General features: G+C 38.1%; 1 protein-coding gene across 24 annotated transcripts in view; it reads left to right on the forward strand.

Moving 5' to 3' along the window:
* Positions 1-27235, forward strand: part of CADPS2 (calcium dependent secretion activator 2) — a 287279-nt gene that overhangs the window by 52604 nt on the left and 207440 nt on the right. For all 24 annotated transcript variants that reach the window (XM_038155811.1, XM_038155825.1, XM_038155814.1 and 21 more), the window contains exon 2: positions 4101-4214. In XM_038155811.1, the coding sequence (XP_038011739.1) occupies positions 4101-4214 (114 nt within the window). The remainder of the gene's footprint in view (positions 1-4100; positions 4215-27235) is intronic.

Below are 27235 nucleotides of genomic sequence, written 5' to 3' on the forward strand. Positions count from 1 at the left end.
CAGCTTACTTAGTGAAGCATCAAGTGTAGTGAAGGTACAGCTTTATTTTTTTCCTTCAGTCTTTCAAAGAGAAATAAGCAGTATTACTCTCAAAAATCCATACATGCTTCATTTTTCCTTCGTTGGAGTTTATTATTTTAGGAAGGAGACCTTGTGATATTGGAATAACTCCCTAAACTTCAACATCTATTTGGAATGTGACTTCTTATAAAAATAGGAATTTGAATTCTGTGTAAAAAACATTTATTGAAATTGTTTAAAGGTGTAGGTGGAGCTAAACCAGAAGGGCCTCTAGGTTTTCATACCCAACTTTCACTTTAGAAGGAAAAAGCAAATCTTTAAATTAATGCTCAAAGAGGAATGTATCTGGATAAATGACTTCTTTGAAATGTTAAATGCAAGGTGAAAAGGTTTTTTAGTGGTTAAATGCTTGAGGCTCTTTCATGCTTTTATATTACTCTGGTTAAATTGCTACTGCAACTTGAAAAAGTTACTCTTTAAATAAATAGCTCTTTGACAAGTTCACTCTGTCTTAAATATTTTCATTGTTTGATAGCTTACTAAAGCTAGCAAATGTAAAGGGAAAACAAGTTACCTTTTTTGAAAGACATAGATATGGAAGGGAAGAAAACTTTGTATTTTTTTGTGACTGCAATAAAGAAAAACAAATCTGAGGGCAGTTAATCTTGTTTTCCCTTAAATTTGTCTTTATTTATCTTCAGTCATTTTGCAGAATGCACTCAGATCTGATATTCTGAGTCGCTGGAATTTAGTTACAGTATACATTCTCCCATGAAGCAGCAGTAGTTGCTGAAGTATCACACAGAGTTATGACAACTGATTCTACACCACTGAGAATGTGAAATCCAAAGAAGCAATACAAAACTGAAGCAGGTTAATGGAAAGCAGCAGATTCAATGAGGCTTTGTGCTGTACTTTTGGTGGTATTCTGAGTTTAGTTTACATTTGGAGGTACATAAAGTAATGTATTTCTTTAATTTTAAATTTCCTGTTTGTGGTTCTTCCTACTAAAATTAAAATGTGGAAACAGAGACACTGACAGTGAAGATGAAAGTGGACTGAAAGCCAAGGTCTGATGTGTGTGGATCTTGCACAGAGCAGAGGAAAGGCTTATGCCGTTGAAAGGAAGTGCTGCTGTGAAGGATTTTGAGCTCTATTCTGGGAGCTCCTAACAGAGGAATCTGCCCTGGATTACTGCCCTGAAGTTCAGGCATTTCTCTTGGGATTCTGGTTATACGTGATGTCTTCTCTTTTTCCATGTTGACCAACTTCAAAGGTGGCTCAGACTTTGACAGCTAGAGCTGCTTGGTATTATCCAAGAGCTAATATCCTGTACAAACACCTGTTTCTCTGCTTTTGCTACTACAGCATTTCAATGCAATTAGTCTTCCTTTTTCTCTCCACATTTCCAAGCTATTACTTCTACTGTTAGCTTTGTTTCATTTTTAAGTGCTTCAAATTGAAGAATGTTAATGAATTCATTAAAAGTGACCAACATAAAGAAAAGAGGTGAGACAGAATTCACTGTACACTCAATATTCTGACAAGTAAAAAAACCCAGAGGAGATGTATGCAGTAGACTGCTATAAATTATTCTGTATCTTGACAGATAACTGCATTTCTATATATGACAGTACTTGGGACATGTTAAATAGACTTCAGATCATCCTTAGTGCAAGTTGTAGCTTTTCATATTTTCCATTGGAAATACTATTATTTTTTTCAGAACTTTATTCTGTACATCCAGATTTTTCACAGAAATAAAAGTAATTTAAGAAATATACAGTAATCCTAAAATGACACTTGACCCTTAGAAATTCTTACTACCTAAAGCAGTGAATATGGAAGCCATATTGTAAATATTTTTAAGGCATTTCAGTTTGCTCAGCTATGATGGTTAGAAATGAGAAAGTCAGAATTAAATTTATATTTCATTGCCTTATTCATAAGGTTTTTGTTTGGTATGGGGGTAATAGAGAAGCAAATCACCTAAAGAATGAAGTCTGCAAGCATGAAAACATTTTCATAATTGCCTTGGCAGGAAGCCTGCATGCTCTTGTAGCAGAGCTGTGAATATTCCATGGGACGAAGGAGCTGCTCACTCAGCAGAGGGGCACTGTCCATGAGAGTGCTCATCTCTTTTCTAAGTCTCCCAAAAGAACATGTGTGTGCTGATAAAAAACCCCCTCAAACCATCCATAATGATTTGCATTTTCTGGTATCTCAGCTTGTCCAAAATACTTTAAAAATGAGAGCAGAGTAAGAGGAATCAAAACAGTGGATTTAAGTTTGATTTCTGTTAGGAACAGCTATCAAGTGCTGTGAAGATTCTGTGCAAGGAGTGGGTTTTTGGCAGGCAGGTGGATAGGTTCTGGTTTGGGTGGATGTGCAGACACAATATGAATAATTCTCCCATTGATTTTTAATTAGCAGTGGTACAGGATGGGGTGCCAGTGTCAGGCTGTTGCTCTCAGGAGTTCATCCAGGAAATTTGTCAGTCGCAGCAACCTTTGTTGAAGTTTGCTTGCCTCTACAGGAAGCCTTTTTTTCCATAGGGATCTCCTGGGGCTTGTTCTGTCTCGTTAATTGTTCTGTTAAGATGAGGAACGGAATTTTCATGTATTTTTAACTAGCTTGAATTTTTTTGCAGATGCATAGTTTTTTGGCTTTGCATCACTACTTCCTACATTTCATTTTTTAGAGGATTTCTGATACCCAGTATATAGATGGCATCTATACTGTTGTTTCCTGTCAAAATAAAACAGTTTGCAGGTTTGTAATAAATTTGGAGAATTTTGCAGGAAATTGTTAGATTTTTCAAAGAACCACATGAGTTGGCAAACTTAGCAAACTTTGTGTGGAATGAAAATCTTCTTGGGATATTAAGAAACTAGAAGTTGTCCACAGTAGGCCCATTATCAGGATAGCAGAGATTTTGCAAATTTGGTAACAGTGATTTGGCTTAAATGACTTAAAAGTGTTGACATAAGAGACCTGAAAGCCTAAGGCCACCATAATTACTGTAGATGCCAAAAAATTCTTCAATAAGAAATTATTATGCCATTGGGGGCAGTCTTATTTGCTGCAGGTTAGCCATTACAAATATCACTTTCTTCCCTCTGGAAAATATTTAAATTTTCTGGCTATACGTTTATTTTTTTGTTTGTTTTACTTAAGCAAAATACAGGAGGGATGAAAAACCTTTCTGTCAGTTGTGTTTGAATTTTTTTTTTAATGTTAAAGTTCAAGAATATGGTGTGTTATTCAAACTTCTCATATATTTGATAAGGAGAAATATCCTACTAAATAATTCAAGAGTGGATAGAAACCTTGGCAGAAGACCTGTGTCTGGATCCCTGGAGAGCTCCCGAACTTTGCTTTTTCCCTTAAAATTAAACTTTGGTAAAAATGGGTTTATTGCAAGGTTTAATTGTGTAATGTGCTCTTCTAGGAATTTGTTTTCAAAATGTACTCAACTTTGATATGAAGTCCACCAAGGGTTATTGGGTGTCAATCTTGGAGCCACTGTCTGCTCTTCCCTAAGATCCAGTTGTTTCATGTCATTCATAGTGTTGTAGCATCAGTGGCTAGAACTCCATTTTCTTCACAGTGCACATGCTTGTTGGAACACTCCAATGGTAGTGCTTAGTTTACTCCAAAAAATGGAGACATCTCAGTTGTTTATGTTCAGTTATTTGAAGGCTGGAAAGAAAATGATGTATTTGACGACAAGCTAGGAGCTAACTTTTATTAGCTGCTGCTGCCATGGAGAAGATCAACCATTATATTCAGCATATGCATATAAAATACTGCACAGAAGTATCCATGCAGAGCTACTTCTGGCATCCCAAGGACACCAGGGAAAGAGCAGAAGTTTCCTTGCGTGCTGCCTGTGTGCATATCTGGCTGCCACAGCGTGGCTTGTCCGGCTGGGACTCCAAAGCCAGGTGGCCAGTGAGCCCCTGTCTTTTTGTTCCTGTTCACAGGTTCCAAGTGTGTGCAGTGCTGTGTATTTTTACTTGGAGACTAACTGCATTTATTTTTGTTCTCTCCCCTCTCCTTGTTTTTCCCTTGCACAGCTCAACAAGCAGCAGCTGCAGGTGCTGAAGGAACGTTTCCAGGCCTTTTTGAACGGGGAGACGCAAATCGTGGCAGATGAAGCGTTTTGCAACGCTGTGCGAAGTTACTATGAGGTGAGCTGTGCGCTTTGTTCTCTCCGTTATGTTCATAGCATGCCTTTTAATGCAGCTACAAGGAAAGTAATTCTAAGTTTCAAAGGCTATGAACTTCCTAACCTTCTAGAAACTATTTCCTCCTAAAACAGCTTTGCTGTTTTAGAAGTTGAAATCTACTGCCTGAGCACAAGAGAGAAACTGAACTGGGAAATATCCACCCTTTTTTAAGAAGGGGAAAAAAATTTATAAGAGAAGATAAAATGAAAAACCCCTGGTGCTAAAATTCTTCCTGGCAGCACTTGATACAACTAGGCACTGCTATCTTTATCTCCATATGTCCAAGGTAGCTCTTTTAATCAGCACTTTGTAAGTTACCATCCTGAGAAATATGTCTACAGATTTTTAGTTGCCATGCGGAAGGTTTTGGTGAAGACCTGCCTGTTGTCTTCTGAAAGAACAGAAGGTTTCCATGCAGACAGGCCAGCTCTCACAATCTGCTGTGACCTCCCAGACATGTTCAGTGCCTACAGCCCCAGTGCAGATCTGTAACTGAATATTTAATTGCCTAAGGGACAGGTCCAGTTCCAAACTAGAGAACAGTTCCCTGTCCATCAGCAGCATAGGGCTAGTGAATTAACTTGTTACTCTTAGTAAATGTTACTGTGTTTTCATTTTGCTTCATCTAACTTCTGACCTGCTCAATGAATCAAAAAGGCTGGATGTTAAACTTCTTTGCCTTTTGAGTGATCTTACCTCATATTTCAGCCTACCACACTTTTTTTTTCAAAATTTAGATTTATTTTTGGTATATTGTTTGTTCATTTTTCCTGTCAGCTATTGTTTGCTAGTGAATTCTCAAGCAGAAAAAGATGTGATTTATGTCCTAGCTTGGTTTTATCTACAGTAAATTATATGGCACAAGAAAAAAGAGAGGGATGGGCAAATGGCTTTCCTTTTGTGCTGAAATCATGGACTCAGTATGTAGAAATAGAAATTTGTTTAGAAACCATAAAACTCAGTGTGAGTTTTCCCATATTATGGCCTGATGGGTGCTGTGGCATTTGAAATTAAGGAATTCTCACAAAAACACCTGTGAAAAGATGGGGATAGGTCTGCAGGTGAAACTAGAATATGAACTTTCTCGAGGCACAATTTTGTTTGTGTGACAACATGACAGAAGTAGTTAGAAAGTAATCCATTTTCCTGTATATCCAATGAAGAAGTTAAGGCTGGGAGGAAGGACAGTTTGGAAGATGGTGCAGGGCAAGGCTGAGCTAGTTAGTGGCTCAGCAATAGGTTTCAGAGTAGGGGGATAACTCAAGACACTGAACAGAGGGTAGAAGTGCAAAGGACTTAAAGGTTCATTCTTTAGCCCACTGTGTAAAAAGCTTGACGTGTTAGAGGAAATAGTCTGCTCTTTGGAAAGGATGGGATAGTGAATAAAAATTATTTGAAAAGAAATGTTTGAAGAGTAACTGTTCTGTTAAGATTTACTTCATGCCTTTTTTAATGAAACTTTTTAGGCATGTTGAGAACTATTCTTCAGCATATCTGCTCTTGCAGTGAAAGGCTGTGCATAATAATCTAAGAGAGCCTTATAAAATGAAAGGCTCAAATTTTCCAGCTATTTTCAGACCATTTTCAATTAAGTGTTTTGGGTGTCCAGTTTCAAACAGACAATTCCAAATCTCTCAGCATTGCTGTCAAGGATATAAGCCAGCAAAGGCTTCATCCTGTGTAAATATACCATGAGCTGATATACCAGCTGTAATTTCAGTCTTTTTTTTTTTTGTTTATCCCAGCCTCCCAATTCCATTTTGCATTCTTTCCACAGACTTCCAGACTTGCAGAGCCCTTTCCAGTTGTGCAATTATTTGAGTCAGCATTCACTAGTCATTTTTAATTTCTTCTCAGGGTTAGTAGATACCAGTAGATTTAATGACCAGTGCAGTGGTGGATTCCAGCTGGAGACTTAGTTCAAGTTACTGCTCCTCTTTAATGCATTCTAATCAAATTTTAAGCATATGATCACATATTGTCATCTTTACTTGAATGTGTCTCTTGCACCTTTTGCCTTATCTTTACTACCCATTGGTTGAAAATATTAATCTCTATCACTTCTTTGTGTGTTCTTTTGATGCTGGGCTGTGGTGCTTTCTCCTATGTCTACCACATGTGGTCCATCACATTAATACTTTGAATTATGGGCATCTACCTTGTTTCTGTCATACAGCATCTTAAAAACCTCCATGTTAATTTCCTTATACTTTAGTTGCTCACCTACAGTTTCATTTTACCTGACAGGGCAGGAAAGAAATATGTGGTCTGCTCAGTAATTATTTTATTCTGAAAATTATTAACTTGCCTTTAATCCTATGCAGTAGTCATGGTTTGAGAGTTATTATAATATTGTTTGCAAATCCAGAGTATATTCATTACTGTAGTTGATTTTCTACTTTAACTTTGAATGTGAAAGAGAAGTCTGCTTTGGGGATGTGACATAAATTCTGTATCAGTAGTTGCAGGTGTTTTCACTGTAATCTGTAATTAATGCGTTTGTTCAGACTGTGTCCTCTTAAGAATCTTAAGAAAAAGCACCAAGGATTTAGGAACTTATTATTGCTCAGTCTTTGATTTACTTTTTTATAAATATTTGCAGAAAGAGCAATTTGCTTGCTAAATAAATAAATATGAATTTCAGCATTAATTTCACTAGGCTTTAAGTCATGCTTCTGTGTCAGAACCACTTGGGAAGTTTACACCAGTCAAGTTTTTTGCCTTACTTCCTCCACTATGTCTTTTCCAATGCTGCTGTGGTTTTTAAGATTGTGTAGAATAATCTGGCATCAGTTTTCATTTATCTTTAAAATATAGTAGAAAAAATTCATATTCATAGGAAGAGTTACATAAATTCTTCTTTAACTGTCCAGAAAAGGTTATTTTCATGTTCTGTGTAATCTCTCCCTAGAATCCCACCACGTTTTCTGAAAGTCTCACTGAAATTTAGCATGTTTCTTTTTTGTATACATGAAAGTATGATTGTCTTGTTTTCCTCTTCAATCTCAGTTTAGAGAAGGTATGGAAATGTTTATTCTTTCTGGAATCCTTCTCTCAGAATTAACATGGGATTTTATTTTTGTGTGTGGAAAATTCCATTACAGACATTGAGCCAGATTCTAATCAGTAGAACATCAGATGCTAGTGCTGCTTTTCAGATAAAGAGAAAAATTCAATCATATGGCAATTTTTTATGAGTAATTATATTGGACACACTGCTAAGTATAAAATTAAGTGAGAAAGTGACTTATGAAATGAAATCCTTTTTTTGCTTAATTCAACCCAGTATTTTAAAAACTTGTTTGTGAAATAGTAGATAATCTTTCATTCATCAATTCTTGCCTGCTCTTTCACTGAGGTTGGAAAATGCTGTTGGGCAGAGCCCTGAGAGGTTTATTTTCTACCTTTAATATACTTACCCCTTATAGGTATGCATATACCTTGGGCTAAACTCACAGTGCTAATCCTTTAGTCTTGAATACATGCAATCTTGGGTATCAATAAAACAGGTGCAAAGAACTGTAATGCATATTTCAAATACTGTGAAAACCTTTTCAATATTGTAATGATTGCAAGTTCTCAGGTTTTCAACTCTGCTTAAAGCAATGTGGAGCTGCAAGAATTACTCCATACTGGTGTTTTTCCTGTTTTTCTTGCTGTTCCATTTTAAATGTGTGGTCCTAAGCCATGATTACTTCATGCTGCTTAAAACTGAATGTTAAATGCAGGATCTGTACCACTTAGTGCTGTGGGGTGTTTGAGAATTTAAAATCAGACTTTGTTCAACTGTACCAGTTTGCCTGTGATGCAAAGATCATATTTAACATACCTTCTGTTTAAATTGAGAGGATTTGTGTACACAAACCTAGGTGTTAGTTTGGCACTGCCAGGCTGCCAAAAAGGAACTAAAAGAAGAAAACAAATTAAATAAAAAATAAGAAAAAGAAGAGGACCCATATCATAGGATCACAGAATGATTTGAGTGGGAAGGGACTCTAAAGATCATCCAATCTGCCTGCCTCAGGCAGGGACCTTTCACTAGATCAGTTGCTGAAAGTCCCATCTAACCTGACTTTGAGGGCTTCCAGCAATGGGGCATCTAAAAATTCTCTGAACAATCTGTCCCTGTATTTAACTGCCCTTATTATAAAAACTTCTTTCTTACATCCAACCCAAATCTACCCTTAACAGCTTTCTAAATGGTAAAATAAATTATTCCCTTCTTTCATACCAGTGTGCATGGGTAGCACCTTTCATCTTCTGCAGGAAGTGAGCCAAGTGTCCTACAATTACCAAGCTCCTTTGGTACCAAATCCTGAACTGCCAATGCAAGTCCTTGCACTTACCTTAGAGAAGGATGAACTGTGTTCATGAGAGCTTTTTTTATATGAAGACCTTAAATGATTTGTTACTTTGTAAAAAAAGTTGAGGTATTTCTGTAGAGAAAGGAGTGACACGATGCTATTTCTACCTGTGATTATGGAGAACTCGGTCTGAACATTTTTTGCATGGATGTGAGGGCAGAAGGATCTCACTGATGAAATGAGAAAAAAGAACTAGCTTTCTGGACTAAATGGTGCTTTGGTTGCTTTTACAATTTTATTTTTCCTATCAACTATTTTAGGCACACCATTTTTATTTGAGGCAACAAAAGGCATAGCTGATCCTGATGAGTGTTTCAGAGATGAAGATGGCACCTAAAAGAAACAGAAAGCATTCATTAGACTCAAAACATAGTACACACAAAATAAATAGTAATTAAATGTTGGAACATTCTATTTTTATATTATTGAGATAAAAGAATGGAATCAGTAGATTAACCATTTATTTAAATACATTAGGCTAATAATTGTAGAAGATAACAGTTTCAAAGTGTAAATTCACTGGTGTCTGCTTTCATTTTTTTAAAAAGTCATAATTGGCATACACATGTATTTAAGAATATGGGCTTTTTACTCTGTTCAGGTTCTCTTCAAAAATCTGAGTACTACACCAGCATGGGATTTGTGGTTGGTACATTTGGAGCTGTTTCAAAAGGATGTTTTTTTATATTAGCTTAAGGGTAATTTGCCTTGTGAGGATGCCTTTTGACACCAGATACATTTGTAGTTGCAACCTATTAGCACTTCCACAATTTCCTTCCAGTTGCTTGAAAACATGGTCAGACTTGAGATCAGTGTAATATTCTATGGGTTCTGTTATTTTAGCTGTTAGAACTGGTGGAGGCCAGTTTTTTTAAAAGCTTCATAGAATCTTTAGGGCACCCCAGGAAAGATGCATAACACAGGTTTATTGAGGTCATCTGCTTTATTAAAGAAGCTCTAATGCCTTCAGTGTTTTGGATCACCAGCCACAATTTGGCATGTAATGGAGATTGTCTCACTGGTAGCAGTCTAATTATTTTCTTGTAAGAAGGGAGAGGGAGATAAGATACAACAAATTAAAATGCGCTTTGCATGATCTGGACCTCTTCCATGCTGAGGAGAGACCTGATAGAGTTGGAACTGCAGGGTTTGTGATGTGCAGCTTTCTCTTGAGAGTGCATTTGTATTGCTGCTGCATGGAAAGTGTGTCAGTGCTGAAATCCACAAAGTCTCTTGCTTTACACATTTAACTATTCTTTGTGTTTTCAGACTGGAACTCCCCTTTTCACTCTCACCTGTATGGTGTCAGAGAGGCTGTACATCCGCACAGAAACATACAGCTACTATTGAAACTGTGTTTGTCCAGTCTGTCTGCACACTGATATTTGCAGATGATCACTATTCATTTGAGGATGCCACAAGGTTTCCATATTAGTATGGTTGTAAAAGACCTGTATTTAAAACTTTTAAATTAGGGAGGTGGTTGATGGATAAAGTTTAGTGCATTACTTATATCAGTCCTTTGATTTGGATGTGCTGATAGGAAGACAGAAAGGAATGGATGTAGATTAAAAGATTTTCCATTAATGGCATCCATTTTTGTTTGTTTGGTGACTGTGGTTGTCCCAGGCAAAGGATGCCTTGTAGGTCTGCCACTACACTGCCAAGGTAGTGTTGGGTAGTGAGGTATGTCTCTGCTGTAGTAAGCATCCTGTGATGTTAGCCACTTGTTAGATAAATTCGGAATGTCTGTTAATCTGAACAAACCAATTAGAAAACCAGCAATGGCCCACACTGTTACACAACAGTGAATTTGGACTGCTTTGCTTAATTGTTTTTTTCTCTAATCTCAGTTCTGTTTTACTCAGTCACAGAGGAAAAGAAAACTTATCTGGACCTTGGTTGTGCAATTAACAGCATGTTGTGCTGAGACATAGACTATACATGTTTTTGTTGATGCTGTCTTCTGGGCAACTAGAGGCAGTGGGGATTTTTTTCAGCTAGCCTGATGTTAGGAAAAAATGTGATAGTTTAACATCCCATCTGCCAAAATCTTGCAGGAGATACTAACATTTTATTCAGTGGGTTTTTTTTAAATTTGAAAATCATTATGTAGAAGAATTTTTCTTTCACTTCATGATGAAAGGATGATAACTCTTCATCTTTTTAAGTTATCCTTCCTGATACCTTTTCCAGGTCTCAGCACAGAGCCCTCTAGATGTGGAAATAATATCACAAAATATTGTATTAGAGTTACATTATTGGCAGTGAATTTTCTTATGTGCCTTTATATCATGACGTCTGTGTGTCACAATTCCATTCAACAGTGTCTCAAGCAATCTCCAAATCCATTGTGGAACAAGACACTTTTTTTCTCCTTTTAGCAGTCAAACAGATATTCAGCCATGACTGAATTTCTGTCTTTCTTTGTGACCACAGAGAGGTGTGTAGTTTCACCTTAATAGTACACTTGAAGTATCTCAGTAAAAGTGAAAATTCTCATAAGGTGCTTATGGACTCCATTTGAGCCAAAGTTAGTACAGTCAGGGTCTCTCTGTCTCATGACTGTTTGGTTCTAGAATTTTCTCATGTAATTTCTTTAGGTTTCAAGTTTTGGTCAGCAATCCACTGTACCAAGTTGCTATATTCATCTAATCAATTATTTCATGGAATTGCAAAAAACTACTATCTAATTGATTTATTGATCTTAAACACAAAAAAAAAAAAACAAAAAAAAAAAAAAACAAAAAAAACCAACCCAAAACTCACACAAAAAACCCCAAACCAAACCAAACCAAACCAGTCAACCAACCAAACACCCAAAACTCAACCCATTCAACAAACAAGCAGTAAAGGAGAAAATCTCTTGTTTTCATGCACCACCTGACTGAATTTTTAGGACTGGTATTCACTCTGTATATTGTTTCACTTACTCTTGGATTTCTGGATGGTGGGATAAATAGCTTTTGTTTGCATGCTTTAATTGAAGCTCTCTGTCACTATTTTACTTTGTGTTAGAAAGCTTTACCCATCAAATCCTTAGAGCTGTGTGACTTCTCAAAATCTTTTAAACATAAAAGTAATATCTTGAAAAAATGCTGTTAATGGTGAACTCCTAATCTCTAAGTAAACCAAGCTAGAGAAGGCATGGAAGTAAGGGCTAAAAAAAGTCAGCAAATGCCTGGCTGAAATACAGAAATGAGTAAATGAGAAGTGAGGCTTTAAATTATCACTGATCTCTCTCAACTCCATTTCAAATCTGTTCTGATACTAATTTCAAAAGCCAAATTCTTATATCCTGAGAAATGTAAAGGCAGAATACAGACAGTGATGATGTAAATATTTTCTGAGTGATTTTTTTTTCAAGTATTGTTTGATTTGCATTTCCCACCATGGGGTATTTCTAAAAAGCTATATTGGAGAACAAGATTCTTCTCAAGCTTTTATTTCCTTGAGTACCGTAGAGGTGCTTTTTCTATTTCATGTTGCCTTAAAAAAGCTATCCTCACTGAGCAAGCAAGAGGTTTCTTAAAAGTTAAATGCAGGCATAAAGTTTCTATCCACCCAAGATTCTCAACAAGAAACAACATTATCTTAAACAGAGCATACTAAGAGAAACAGATTACCAAGTCTGTTCCAGTTACTGAATGCCTTCTTCAAGCATTGCTAGTGAACAGTAACTACCTCATTAAGGAAACTTTCTTTCCACTTGGCCTTGCCATTAAACCATTTCTCTTAATTTCCTCATTCAGATTTTCCTATTAACTTAAACTCATTGCATTAATTTAAGGTCATTGCTTAGCTTGCTTTGTTTTAAATGTAAAGTGTACAAGCCCTTCTTTTATTGAATTCTCATTTTATATAAATGTGTCTGTCTTATGCCTCCTTAGCAAAACAAAATTCTGAGCAAATTACATAATCTTAACCTGTAGTATATAATTTTATATCTGGCATTTATTATGGTTCGTCTTTGGATCTTTTTCTTATTTTTTAGGGCTGCAAAAACAGCCCCAAATCCTGGTGTGGCTCTGATACTTTGCAGATATATATATATATATATATATATATATATATATATATATATATACACACATATATACACACACACATATATATATATACTGCTCTATATTTTCTCTGTATTTCTTCTCACCCAGGCAGTGATGGTCCTTACAAAAGTTAGTGATCAGAAGGGATTTGAATTTTAGGAATAATGTAAAGGAAAAAGAATATGTCTGCAGGTGTTTTAAGCATGTGTTTAGGGCAACTGGTCCCTGAGCTACCCTGTCTGTACCTCCGTTAGCTTGTCCAGAGCTGGCTTCTGTCTGTCTGCTTGCCAGCATGTGGTCACAGAGATGTGCTCCAGCATTCAGAGCAGAGTCCCACACAGCCTGCCTGCTTGCACAATTGGCAGTGACTGGCAAGATGATTAAAGACCATGCTGCTGGTTGATTTTTTTTTCCTTTTTTTTTCTTATGAAACAGTCCAAAGATGCAGTTCTGCATCTGTAGTTAGAGATCCATATGGTCCTAGATGTGCATGTGAATTGATTTCTCTGGACATCTTGGTGCTTCCTGATATCTTAAGAACTGATGCCAAAGTAATTGTGAAGATGCTCACCATGCTGCTGGTGCAGCACTGCCCAGCCAGAAAGCTGCAACTGGGTGCTTGGAGCTTGCAAGCATCACATTACTTTCAGCATTTCCCCTCAGCTCAAATATCAGCATGCTGGTTGGCAGCCCAGCACGAGAAAAGGAGTAATCTCCTGGGGATGAGACCTTGATATTCTTGTTTTATTTAAGTTTTCTGTTCTTGGTGTACTTTTTGTAAGCTAGGAAGGTTTTCCTTTGAGAGCAGCAGGCATCCTTTGTTTCCATGTGTTTATTTGTCTGTAATTTTCTGTGATAAATATGCTTCATGAATAATATGTTATTTTGCTCCTTGGATGTGGATACTCCTGCAGCAGAGCCTTCCAAGTCTAAGAGTAAGAAGTATATTAGTCAGAGATGAATTTTCAATTTCAAGGAAATCCAAACTTTTCTCAAATCTTTATTCCTCATCAGCATAAGATTAGTCACAAACACTTATCTCCATTTTTTGAGTCTATTCACTTGCAAGTCTTCTGTAATCTTTCTTGGAACATGAACAATAAAAGGAGTACACCCTTGTCAGTTTATATATTAAATTACAGCTTGTTTCTTTCTTTCTTTTTTTGTTTATTTGTTCTCCTTGGTTTGTTTATGTCCAGACAACCTGGAATGCTGTGGTAGAAATCTGTGGACAAATGACAAGAGTCAGTATCCAAATACTACCCCTTCACTCTTTTACTGGTTGTCTCTGAATGCAATTCGGTTTTTAATCCTTTCAAGGATGTTTCATTTGTAAGTAGTTAAATTACATGGAAGCAAAAGGAAACAAAGCAATCTAAGTGTCCAGTTCTGTACTGGTTTTTGCAGTGTTGTAATGATCCCTGACACAGGCAGCGTAATCAGCAGTACTGAAATGCCCACTGAAACCTCTTTGGCTTTGCTCTCTTGTCATCTCTTACACCTTCCTCCAGGGCAGTAATGCAGTCTTTTATTTGAGATAAATCTGCAAATTAGAAAATATCCTTAATTTTTCACTTCAGATAAGTAATTTTGTAATTTTAAAGTTTAATCTTTCATAATGGAAAGCAAGTTACCTTCTTTTCTTGGAAATTGAGCATTTTTAGCTCAATAAAACAGCAGAAAGCTATGAAAAACCCCAAAACAAAACAGCCAAATAATTTAAAAACTTGATTTAAAAAAAGGCAATGAGCAAGTTTCCCAAACTTAGTAACTTTCAAGTGGCAATATTGTATCAGATCAAAATCCAAGCTATTCCGTGTCCTTTGTCAGATAGTGCCAAATCAGAGGAGATTTCTGATGAAAAAACAACAGGACAGAGGAGGCTCATACAAGGATTTCCAGGAGTGTCTTCTTCAATTCTAGTCATCAGGGCTCAGGGAGATCTTCTACCTGTCCACATTTCCATCACTGGTAACAGCATAAAGCAGTTAACCAGGTCTTCACTTTTGTCTTTCAGCAACAGGAAGAGCTCGTGGTTACTGTATTTGTATTCCTGTGTCTGGAAAATGAGCCTTGCATCTGTTGTTAAAATGTTACCTTTTCTCCTTTGTCAGAAATGTGTTTTTGGGATGACATATGTGTCACGTTTTAGAAGCCCTGTTGTCTTATGTCCCTCCACAATCAATTCCTCCAATGTAGTAAAGGTCGTTTTGTCTGACCATTCTTTCTGACCATTCTTTCTATGCTTGTGTTAGGAGGGAGTAATAAGAGAAGTCATCTTAAAATACAGACATTTCTTCTGATAGTGGCATACTGTCCTAAAAAATTTACAGATGTTCAATTGTGGAAAGACCAAGTAAGGTGGTCCTTGGGACTCCAGTAACTGATATAAGTTGTGTAACTGGAGAAAAAAAGTCATTTTGAAACATCAATAATTCTGATCTGAGACTTACAGCAGTAATCAGTGATTAATTGTAAATGATCTCTGTTGCCTTAATCCAGCTCTCAGCCTGCTGACTATGCTTCAGATATGCTGCAAATACAATTAAGAAAATGAAACAAGGGAACAAAAAGAAGTGATGCATCCCATTTATCTCCCCCTGTTTCACTGCATGCTTTGAGCTGATGAGTCTTCTGTGCCTTAATTCTGGCAAGGGGCTCAGAGGGTAAGAAGAAAGAGCGTGTCTCAAAGTGTGCTGGGAATCCACAGCCTCACCATGGCAGTGCAGCTCACTGTGATGCTTTTAGCTCTTTTTTCTCCTTGGACTACTGAGCACAACCATCAAGGCTCACTGGGAAGTAAGCTAAGGCTTTCATCCTTCCACATGAAAGAGATGTACCACTTTTCTAATCCAACCAGCAGTGAGCACTGCTTCAGAAAGTCAATTTCTGCTGCTGATGAACTGATCAGAAAGGAGAAGGTAAAATGTCCTTCTTCCCTACTTGGGTTCTCCTGATGCTGCCATTATGCTACTTTAAAATGTACTTACAGTTCATTGTGTTCAACACTGGTGTTGAACTTCAAAGCTAAGATTGAAAGGAAGGATAGATCCAAGTCCACACCAGTCACAGGCCCTGAAGAGAAGATGAACAAAAGAGCAAGAGGAATAAAAGACCATAACCCTCATGTGAGTAACAAGTTTCTCACTGTTTGAGGAGTGAGCTTTAAACACACAGACTCATGGTAGTGGCCATTGGCCCAGATATGTATGGATGCCAAAGTCTTTTTTTTGGACACCTCTGAAACAAAAGTTGAGATGTCACCCCATGATCTACTTGAAAAATACTCTCCTGGAAATATGTCATGTTTCTGATACTGAGCAAGGAAGCTCTTCTACATTTGAGAATGAACCCAGACAGAGTATGCAGCTTTTGTTTCCTTGGCAGTATTACAGATGATGGTTCTGAGAGCTGCAGGTGGGCTGCATCCCTCCAGTGTGCCAGCCTGATCATCATGACCCAACAGGTGTGCAGTTTGCCTGACTGCATTCTCTAGGCCCTTGGAGACTGAGTTGTCTGCCAGCATTATAAGACAGTTTGATGATGCAGAGGTCGGACTTCTATAATCAAAAAATGGCAGCAAGAAAAGAAAAATTTACATGTGAGAGATGCTATAACTATTTTAAGACTGCCTGTGGAACAAAGATAAGGCCTCCTTGAACAGGAGTCACTGAGAAATTTCCAAGCAGTTTGAGGGGAAGATGATTTAGCTTGTGAAATGCAGATTTCTGTTCTACCATTAACTCTGAGAATAGCTGTGTATATGCTATGAATGGAAAGGGGAGTTTTAAACAAGTTTTTGTTTTTGCACAGGCCTCTGGCAGTAGACAGTAACTTTAGTGAGGCAGCCAGCGCCCCAAAACACACTTTTGTTGCAAGTTCTTAATTATTGCAAATTAGATCTATACAAAATGAATTATTTATTTGATACACACAAATTTAACAAACATAAGACTATAACAGATGACTTACTACACAGGATAAACAAACACTGCTAGTAGATAAACAATACAGTGCAATTGAGGTACCTGTATACAGCTAGTGAACAAGTAGTATAGATTAGGATTCTATGTATCTTACCATCCAGTTGCTGAGGTGGGTACAGATGATCTTTCTTCCCAATTTCCAGAAAAGTATCCAGGGAGATGCATCCAAACTTTGTGGGAGAAGCCCTTTCCATGGAGTGTGTAGGAGGCTTCTGTCTCTGATAATTTGTGTAGCTTTTATAGTGTAAAGCACTGACTTTCAGTCAATGATATTTAAATTTCCTCTCTGTCTACATCTGCTCTCCAGACCAAGATGTTTATTCTCAGCTGGGGGTCCCAGCCCTCTTGGTGCCAGAGATAACCCCCTGTCAGGTTATCTCATCCATGTACAACAGCTGAATGTGTTGGTAGAGAAGGGAAGGGGGGAGGAATGTCCTGCCACGGTGCATCACTTCAGAATCAGAGAATCACATTGATCGCTGCGGATATCTTCAGACTTAGCATTGTTTTATGGCTCTTGATCTGAATATGCATAGTAATTTCTCCTGACTTAAGTATGAAGACTTGCAGGGGCTGTAGACTTCACAGCAATTATTTCTTTAAACCTGATTTTATCTACTGAAAGGAAAGGTGCATCTGTCTTTTCCTAAAGCAAGACAGGAGGCAAATGCTGCTTCCAAAATGTTCATGTTTAATCATAACAAAGTTGAATAAGTTACCCTGAAGGACTGATAAAATGTGTAGGTAAATAACATGTGGTGCAGGGACTAGATTAGCTGAACTAGTCAAGGAATGAGGCATTCCTTTTAGAAGTAGATATGCCCTGTGCATGTCTGTGAACCCAGACCTGATCCTTTGAAAAAATAATAGTGAATACAGCTAGCAGGGGAGTCTGCAAAGCACAAGTGGGCATAGACTGAAAGCTGTGTGTAGTGTAAGCAGTAATAAGATGTCCTTCTTATTACTGTTTGTTTAGAGAGGGGGAAAAACCTTTTTTACTGAAAGCTCTTAAAAGTACTGAGGTTAACAATGTAGAAAACATTCCTTATTATAGTCTGCAAATTTAATTTTTGGTGTTGGTCTTAATTTGCTTGTTAGCCTAAGTTAGAAGAGATGTTAATGAATGTTAAGTTCATGCTGTTGAACTGTCAGAAAAGGTTATGGTTTCACAACAGTGTGGACATGTTAACAGCTTTTGTTAAAGACTGTTCCCTTTCCACTAAACTGACTTTGACACAGGAGTTGGTGATTTGAAAAGGAGGTCTATTTTCACTGTCATAGTATTGTTACAGATAGTCTAATGACGGTCTCTGAGTTGGAGTTTGTTACCTTCAGCACCAAAAAACCCCTGATACTACTACTAAAGCAGCCTTGCTACATTTTTATCTCCTTGTTCTCTGCGTAGAGCAGGGTAGCAGAAGGGTCTCCTGCACCAGCTGCATGTTCAAGTCCATTGCTTTGTTTGAGGAAATGCCCAGGACTTCAGTGTCCAGCATTCTTTTGCTGGATACCAGTGTAAATACTGAATAATATTTATTAGACTATTTAAACTTATGGAAGCATTTAGCTCAGTCTTTGTTGATTCTTTAGAACATTTATTTGTTTACCTTTAAAACACATTTCTAAATCTTGCAAATCTGTGATCATGAAACAGTTGCTGTTCTGGTTGAAATCAACTGGAGACATAAGCCTGCTGCAGTTCAGAGATTCAGAATGAGTACAAAACACCTAACCTACCATGGTAGGGGGTGAGTGTGTGTGTGCAGAGGTGTGCTGGATTTTTAGGGCGATTTTCTCTTTACTTTGTTCATTAACTGAGAAAGCTTTGTGGTGAAAGAAGGTGCAGTGGGTCTGGAATATACAGAAGCTTAAAATGGAAGTCAGAAAAAGTCACAAAATTACACTTCTAAAGATTATTTCTGTAATATGTTCTTGGTGCTTGTAATTCACATGTTGCTGCATGATGAGATCCGGCTGCTACCTGTCAGCCTGATCATGGGTCAGACAGATGGTCTAAGCATGGCCCTTTAGTGAAATAAAATGCATTCCTGAAAAACAACTATAAGGAAGGCTGTTTACATTTAAAATTCAGCTCACATTTAGCTAATTAATAGAGCTTCAGCAAGGGATTCATCACATTACAGCCTTCAGAAATTTATTTAATCTGGACTAGAGCAGCATATCAGGCTACATTTTGTAGAAATGCTAAGGTTCTGGTGGTCACATTTGGATTGACACGTCTGTTTAAGTTAGAAATCCCCCTCAATTTGTTACATCTGTACCAGGTTTCAACACGTCCAGTCCAAGCCCAAAACCAGCTTTCTGCCTTACATTGAAGTTGGTTGACATTTGTTTGGAGTTCCTGAAAAATAAGGAGATATGGTGTTTTAAAAAGCAGAATTTAAAAAGGGTTTTTCCAGTGATTATCCATTCAGATGAAGGGTAAATAATGGACCAAAACTTGGTGGGAATTCTATGTGCATAAAATATCTTGAGTTGGACAGGACCCACAAGGATCATTGAGTCCAGCTCCTGCCCTGCACAGCACCATCCCCAGGGGTCACACCATGTGCCCAAGAGCATTGTCCAAATGCTTCGCTTGAATTCTCTCAGGTGCTGTGACCACTGCCCTGGGGAGCCTGTTCCAGTGCCCCAACACCCTCTGGGGGAAGAACATTTTTCTAATATCCAACCTAAACCTCCCTGAAAAAGCTTCAGGCCATTCCTTTGGGTCCTGTCACTGGTCACTACAGAGCAGAGATCAGTGCCTGCCCCTCCTCTTCCCCTCATGAGGAAGTTAAAGCTGCAGTGAGGTCTCCCCTCATTTTCCTCTTCTTCAGGCTGAACAGACCAAGTGACCTCAGCTGTTTCTGATAGAGTTTCCCCTCAAGGCCCTTCACCATCTTCATTGCTGTCCTTTGGATGCTCTCCAATAGCTAATATCTTTCTAATATCACCCAAAACTTCACATAGTTATTTACAGTTCTAGCATATAAGTCTGCAGTTAAAAAATAAGGTGCTGGTGCTGCTTTGCTTTCTGTGGGGGCTGGGCTTGATAATCAAATTCATCATCTGCAATACAGACCCAGTGAACTTGGATGGCAACGAGCAAGAGGTTGCCATAAACAGAGCTGAATGTTTGTTTTTCAAATTTGCATAACTAATTGACAGCTTATTAGGCAAGCTGAAAGCTAAAGGCAGGAAAACAAATTGGTTACAGCAGAGGGAAATTATTGTTACAGCATTTGGGTACTGGGGACACTTAAGCCACATTAAAAATTATCTTTCATGAGGGCAGATGGAGCAGTCTGTCAGGAGGCCTCAGAAATAAGCTTCAGCTGAGTGTCTTGGTATTGCCACTCATTTCATTCCATGGCTGTGCTTCTGCAGCACACTGCCTGACTGCTACAGCCGTGGCCAGAGCAGCAATAAATTTTGTTCCTCATTCTGGTTTTCTTCCCTGAGAGCTCCAGTTGTGCTGTGTCTGCATCTCTATGCCATACTGGATGGCTGTGCTGTTCACCTGCTTGGGGCCTGATGTGCAAGAGTGCTGACCAAATGGGATGCTGCTAGCTGGGCTGTGTGTTCCACAGCTGCTCTGAGACTGCACCCATGTGGAAGGTACCCAGTGCTGCTTCCCAGGGCTCCTCTGTCTGCCAGCAGCATCCTGAGCCACACTTCTGGAAGAGGATCTTTGGTGAGGGCAGTGTGGACTGTGTTGCACCCACTGACAAACAGGATAACCAAGTGTAGAGAAGGAAAGGATGTATCCAGCCCCAAAGGAAACATGTAAAAACCAACAGCTTTGGCTGCCAAAACATCTACATCAAACACCCTAAAATAAATTTTAAAAAGTGTTAATTATGTTAAAATAGTTCTAATCATGTATGTCTTGTGGTCATGATGAAAGCAACAGTATTAAAGGTAAGAAATACAGAAAAATGAGCCTCAGAGGTAGAAGAGAAGGCTCTTTGTGTTGTCTGCTGATATATGTTTGAGAGTCAAAGGAGAAACTTGTTTCCTAATTTCTGTTATAAGGAGGGGAAAGTTAAGGAAAAATTATTTTTAGGTGGCTTTGATTGGAGATCTCATGTAGCTGGTTGTAAAATACCATCAGATCTTTTTAGGGCTTCTTGCAATGATTTTTCATATAGGACTTCTAAGGAATATCTTTCAGGTCATGTAAAAATAGGACTTAAAGAGTAGAATTTCCATGGCAGCATTCTGTAACTCATCCTGCCTGTTTAGCTGGCCCTGTGCCTTGTGCTGGGAGCATTTCAGTATGTTCTTGAGGAAAATGTTGTGAGGAGGAGGAGGTTTGTTAAGAACTAGCTAAAGTTTAGACAGCCAGAGGGCTGTATGAAAAAGATGGGCATTATCTAAGCCAGAAACGGACCGGGTTGATGGAAATTGGAAAAAGATTGTACCAGATTTTTAAAAACCAACTACAGGAGAAAGCAATAAGTTCAAGATAATGCATTGTTTGTAAATGAAATCATAACATCCTATCTTAGACAAAATAGGAAAAAATTCTTTAAACCCCCCCAATATATAGGAAAAAGCAATTTAAAGAAATGTCACTTAAGCAGAGCATGTATATTAAAAGCTGAAAATAGTTTCCAGTAATCCGAGTGAGTAGTTGTACAAATGGTTCTCATTTGAACAGGACAGATATCTTCAGGTGCAGCATATTTTCAGATGGCAGGAACCACAACTATGATCTGTAGAGAGCAAGTGATAACTCTGCCGAAGGAAGACTACACAAGAATTATTCTGCATGAATCACAGAACAGTTAGGGTTGGAAGGGACCTCTGGAGATCATCTAGTCCAAACCTCCTGCCAAGGTTGAGTCCCTTATAGCAGGTGACAGAGAAACCTATAGAGGTGCATTTCGGATGTCTCCACACAGGGAGACTCCATGACCTCCCTGAGCAGCACTGTTCCAGTGCTCTGTTATCTGCAGTGTGAAGTCTTATGTTGAGGTGGAACTTGTGTTTTAGTTTATGGCCTTTGCTCCTCATGTCACTGGGCACTGGTGAAAAGAGCCTTGCACTGTGGGATTTGCAGGCAGCTCCGACAAGGGAAGAGATGAGAATCTTGACTCCATTTTTCAGAAGGCTGATTTATTATATTATGATATATATTATATTTAAAATGCTATATTACAACTATACTAGAAGAATAGAGAGAAAGGATTGATCAGAAGGCGAGACAAGAATAGAATGGAATGAATAACAAAATCTTGTGATTCTCAGAGAGTCGACCCAGCTGCATCTTTGATTGTCATTATTTAAAAACAATCAACATGGACCAATCAAGGAAGCACCTGTTGCATTCCACAGCAGCAGATAGTTATTGTTTGCATTTCTTTCCTGAGGCTCCTCAGCTTTTCAGGAGAAGAAAATCCTAGCAAAGGATTTTCATAAAAATGTCTTGGTAACATGGCACCATCCTCTTGGCACCTGCCTTTGAGGTATTTGTATGCATTGATGAGATCCCCTCTCAGTCTTCTTCCCTAAACAAGCCCTGCTCCCACAAGTCTTTCCTCACAAGAGAGATGCTCCAGTCCCCAGATCATCTTTGTGGCCTCACAGAACCTGCTCTGGTAGTTCCTTGTCCTCCTTGTACAGAGGACACAGCCCTCCAGGTGTGGCCTCACTGGGGCTGAGCAGAGAGGCAGGATCATCTCCTCCAGCCCGTTGGCCACACTCTTCCCAATGCACTCCAGGATGGCAAACTGTGATGATTTGTGATGACTTTAATTGCTGTCTATTGCTACATTTGTTCTATCTCCAGAAAGGGTTATAGCATAAGTAAAAGAGTCATAGAAAAGAACATCAAATGTGTGTGTGTGTATATATATACATATAGATATAGATATATATAGTATATTTATGTGTAAATATTTTTAATTTATGTGTAAACCAGAGTGCAGATTATAAAGACTCTTCAGCAAGGCTGCTGGAGTAAATGCAACTACTCTCACAGTTTCTGAAGCACAGAAGATTTGCTGAAGTTCCTGAAGCTTAAGAAACTGTTAAGATTCACTGGGTGGGGGGGGGAAAATGGATGTGGAAAATTACGAGCAGTTTAATAAGAGTTGATTGCCTACAAACTGTAGTTGCAAATGTGTTGGATAAAAGCAACCATATTCACGAGGAAGAAGAGCCTGCAATTAAACTGAGTGTAAAACATCTGGAACTGGTAACAATCAGTATAACAGATAATATATTAAATGTAGGAGATTGATAAGAGAAATATTTATAAGGGGCAGTAGAATAGAGAATTTCTGTAGTTACCAAGAAAAAGATGCATGCTATCTGCCTCTGATTCAGCACTTCTTGTAGCTCATTAAAGAAAAAAAAAAGAGTTACATAAATTAAAATTACAAGGGTGTTACTCAGCATCTTTTCTACCTTATGCATACAACTTCAATTAAACTAGTTTCAGTCTGGCAAAGGGAGACACAATTTTAGCTAAATGTCTTGTTATCACAAGGAAAAAATACTATCCTAGTAATTAATATGACAGTCATTACCTGTTTAGGTAGACCTTCATATGAGATGGCTGCTTGGAACCTTTAAGATCAGGATAGCCTTGATATATTAGTTAAATATAAGCTAAGTTTCCCTTATCAGACTTCACATATGGTAACTGAGTCAGATTCCTTGCTCAGAAGGTTAAATATTTGTTTTCTAAAGATGTAAACAAGGTCATGTTAAGCTTGTGAGCAGTTTCTGACTTCAGGAACTACAATAGCAATAGCTTCTCCAGAGCTTTTATCTGTTTTTCTGTCTACTCTGTTGGCATTTTATCTTCTTTGAGGCTTCTCTCCAGTGATTTGTTCAAGCTCATGTTAATGTACTTTAAATTAATTTGTTGCTGGTTAAAACAGATTACCATGCCTTAGAGGAGGAACTAAGAATAAAGACTTCTTCCCAGGTGAATGTTGTAGTATCATTAATCCAGAGAGCCGACTTCCCATGTCAGCTGTATTAGGAAGATGGAGAAGGCTCTTTGACTGAGGAAAGTCAGTCTCCTCATTGATGGAGAATTTGTTCTTTAGAAGATGGGAGATATAGTTTTCATTCTCCCAACCTCCATCACCTCACACTGTGAAGGAAGTGGCTTCTTTCCTGTGTCTCAGTTAAATTATTTGACCATTTCTCTCCAGGACTGTGAGGCAAGTTAGTTCAGCCAGCTTGATGTTTGACAGTGGAGCTCTGGAGAGAAATAGGATCTTTAGACATCATCCCTTTTGTCTGTGTTTAGACATCTGTGAGCCCTGTAATGTTATGCCAAACCTTCTGGTACAATGCTTTTAGCCAGTCGAGGCATCTAAGCCTGGAATTTCCTCTGCATGGTAAATTCCTACCAGCAGAGCTGCAGGGTCCTTCTGAGGTCTGTCCATGAGTTTTCCCAGCTCCTTGCATTATAAAGGGCTTCTGATGTCTGTATGCCACAACTACGTAAATAATTGATGGTTTAAATAAATGGAAAGAATGAAATAGTTTTTAGGATGTATATGTACATGCTTTCAAATACAGTGGTTTAATAATTCATTTAAAGAGACTATAGTGAAAACTGCCTGTGGGAGGATTTCTTTCCTCCATCTCGCTGCCCCACTGCATAGCCAGGTTTGTCAACTCATAGAGAGATAGAGCAGGTTGTTTCAGTTATCCACTTTTTGTTAATTTTCAGCTGGATCAGCTCCTTGATTTATATGACTGAGTCATGGAATTGAGATAATCAGCAGATTTGAGTCAGCTGCCAGATAGCCACTGAACACTTGATGAGAAATTTGGGCAGGAGGTGTTGGCTGCCTTTGGGTGGCTGCCAGTCTCAGATTGTCATAAGCATTTTTGCTCAAGACTGCTTCTTTTTGCCAGCATTTTAATAATTTGCAGGGGAAATTGAATGATAGTATTATTGACCTTGTTAAATATCATTATTTAGGTGACAGAGCTGGTGTTAATGCACACACAATAATTCAAATTTCCTCAATGGAAGAACTTTAATGGTAATATGGAAAATAATTTGACAATGCTTCTTCACCTTTTTTCCAGCATTCTGTAGGAGATTATAACTTCATCCACAGATGGCAATTTTCTTTTGTGATATAAGATGATGACCCCCTCCAAGCCCTCTCCATACTTTTTCATTTTCAGATGTGGATAATGACAATTCTGTTGGGACACGTGAAGAAGCTTTAATAGTATTTTTTTCATGTAGTGTGTGGCTCATAATTGTTAGATAAAAACACAAAGTGAAGTGCACCCAATTAAACACCTGCAGGAGTAGAGTAGGATAAGTCAGGACAGTCACTTCTGTGTGGTTGGGGTACACATCTGTGGTACATTTCTTTTCTAGTCCTATTTGCACAAATTAGAAAGCATAACTTTTTTCTGACACTGTTCCCAGAGTTCACAACTAGATAAAATGGGAAAAACTGAACTTTTGTCTTCTGATCCCAAGTGAAATATCAGAAGATGTTACCTAAAAAGATAAGGAAGTCAATAATAGTTCCATTGGGGTTTAGATTGATAACATTGATCTCTATGACTGTGTTGGAGTCAGAAGTTCATATTGCTTATGTAGCATTTTTGTAAAGTCTCTATGGAATTACGGATTATTTTGAAGCTGTCTCCAATCCTTCAGTTTTTTTCTTCTCTAAATAAAGCTGTCCAGCCTCAGGTTTACTCTAAAACTAAAACCAACCAACCAAAAACCACTAAATGAAGCGTAGCATAATATCCAGAAAGTGCAAGCAAATTAGGGTTCCTAAATTACTTCTGGGCTGGAACCATGCCATATATATGTATGTAACAAAACTGCCTTTTTTCCCCTCATACTATGACTTCCTTACCCATTAACTCAATGGGCATTATGTTGAAAAATGGGTGCTGTTCATGAACAGTGTTTCTGATGAAGAAAACCATACATAGAGGGTTCTTTAGATGAAGAAAACAGTGCATCCTAACACCTTTGCTCAATTTAGTGTTAGTTCTGAGTATGTCTGGGTAGCCATGAGAAAGGGGCCTGGGCCATTTTTCAGTGGCTGCTGCACATGGAGTCAGGGAAGACCTTGGATGGGTGGAAGATGTATGTTCTTGGATATCTCCTAGGAATATTCCAGCAGGGAGCATTCCCAATCTTACAGGCTATAGAGAGGAAAATCAAGGGTTAAAAGGTAGCATCTTGTTTTTAATTAAGTTGAGAAATATTGCTAGCTACCATGAACTTTGATTTCAAGTAAAGCTAAAACCTGGTTAAATTTCAGTGTAAATCTGTTTCTGTTGCTGGCATTGAGACGTAACTGCCTTTACTGAAGTTTTAATTTAGGCTTTTTCAAATCTAGAAGTGGCTTCTTAGCTTTGCGTTTTTTCATTCTTGATGTCAGTCATTCTTTGCAACCCAAAAGATCAAAGCTTGTGCATGACAGTGAAGTTTTCCTGCCTTTTGACAATGTGTTTATGAACATGCCTCTATGATGATTCCACTGCCAGTTTCTTACTTGATGCCATTGCAGCTCTAATTGCTTCCGGATTGCACGGCTGAAGCTGAACTCTGCTGTGTGCCTGGAAGCTCCAGAGTTTTTGGTATAATTTAATGCAGACAGATTACAAATTCAGCCTGCCAAAACATGTAACAACTTGAGATGTTGAGCTTGGCTTTGTCAGCGTGTGAAGAAGTGCCCCTGCCAAAACCAATTGGATGTGCTGGGCAAGAACGAGGGCAGCTCCAGGTAATGCCAAGGCAGCGTTTTGGTATCTGCTGTAGCTTCCGTACGTCTCGTGGATGTGAGCATCTTCCTAGCCGTGGCTGCTCCACCAGCACGTGCTCTGGGACGTGGCAGAGCTGCTGCACAGCTCTGCTCCAGTGTGCCAGGCTTTGTAGTTTGAATCTGACAGTCTTGTAAAAACTCTTTTCTCCTTGACTTGAAAATAGAGTTCACTTTTTTGGTCTTGTTGGGCAGATGCGTACTGACTTTGTGACTGTAGTGAGTATAAGACTTACTTTCCAATAGTGTGTTTCTTGTTATAATTTTTTTCCTTTTCTTAATCTTTACCCCTTACATGTTCAAATTTTCTAGCTTCTTACCTGTTTCATGTTTTATGGGCTAAATTCCTAGTGTGAGGGTGAAATAATCTGAATTATTTCACTGAATAGAGCCATGAATTCTGAAATGACACCACAGTACAAATTCTAAGTGCACGCTTACTGCTTCTATTGTAACAGATTTTTTTCAGGATTTAAATAGTGATCATGATAAATATGCAAATTCTACAGTAAATTAACCTGTCAGTAATAATAAGTATGTTGAAAGGTGCAATCATTTGTAGAAATGGCCATGATAAGGAGGTTGTTTCTGGCTGTCATAAAATTTATGATTAAAATAAAAAACCTTTAGGGATTATTCTGGGCTCTTCGGACCATCAAATTAGAAAATCTGTGTTAGAAGATGACAGAAGGTTCTTGGTATGAGTAATATGTTTCAGAAGTTGGCAGATGAATAGTGCAAATGTTTCCAAATAGCCTGATGCAAAATTGAGTTACTTTTTTATAAAAACTACTTAGATCA

This window comes from Motacilla alba, chromosome 1A, assembly GCF_015832195.1.
Source record: "Motacilla alba alba isolate MOTALB_02 chromosome 1A, Motacilla_alba_V1.0_pri, whole genome shotgun sequence".
NCBI lineage: Eukaryota > Metazoa > Chordata > Aves > Passeriformes > Motacillidae > Motacilla > Motacilla alba.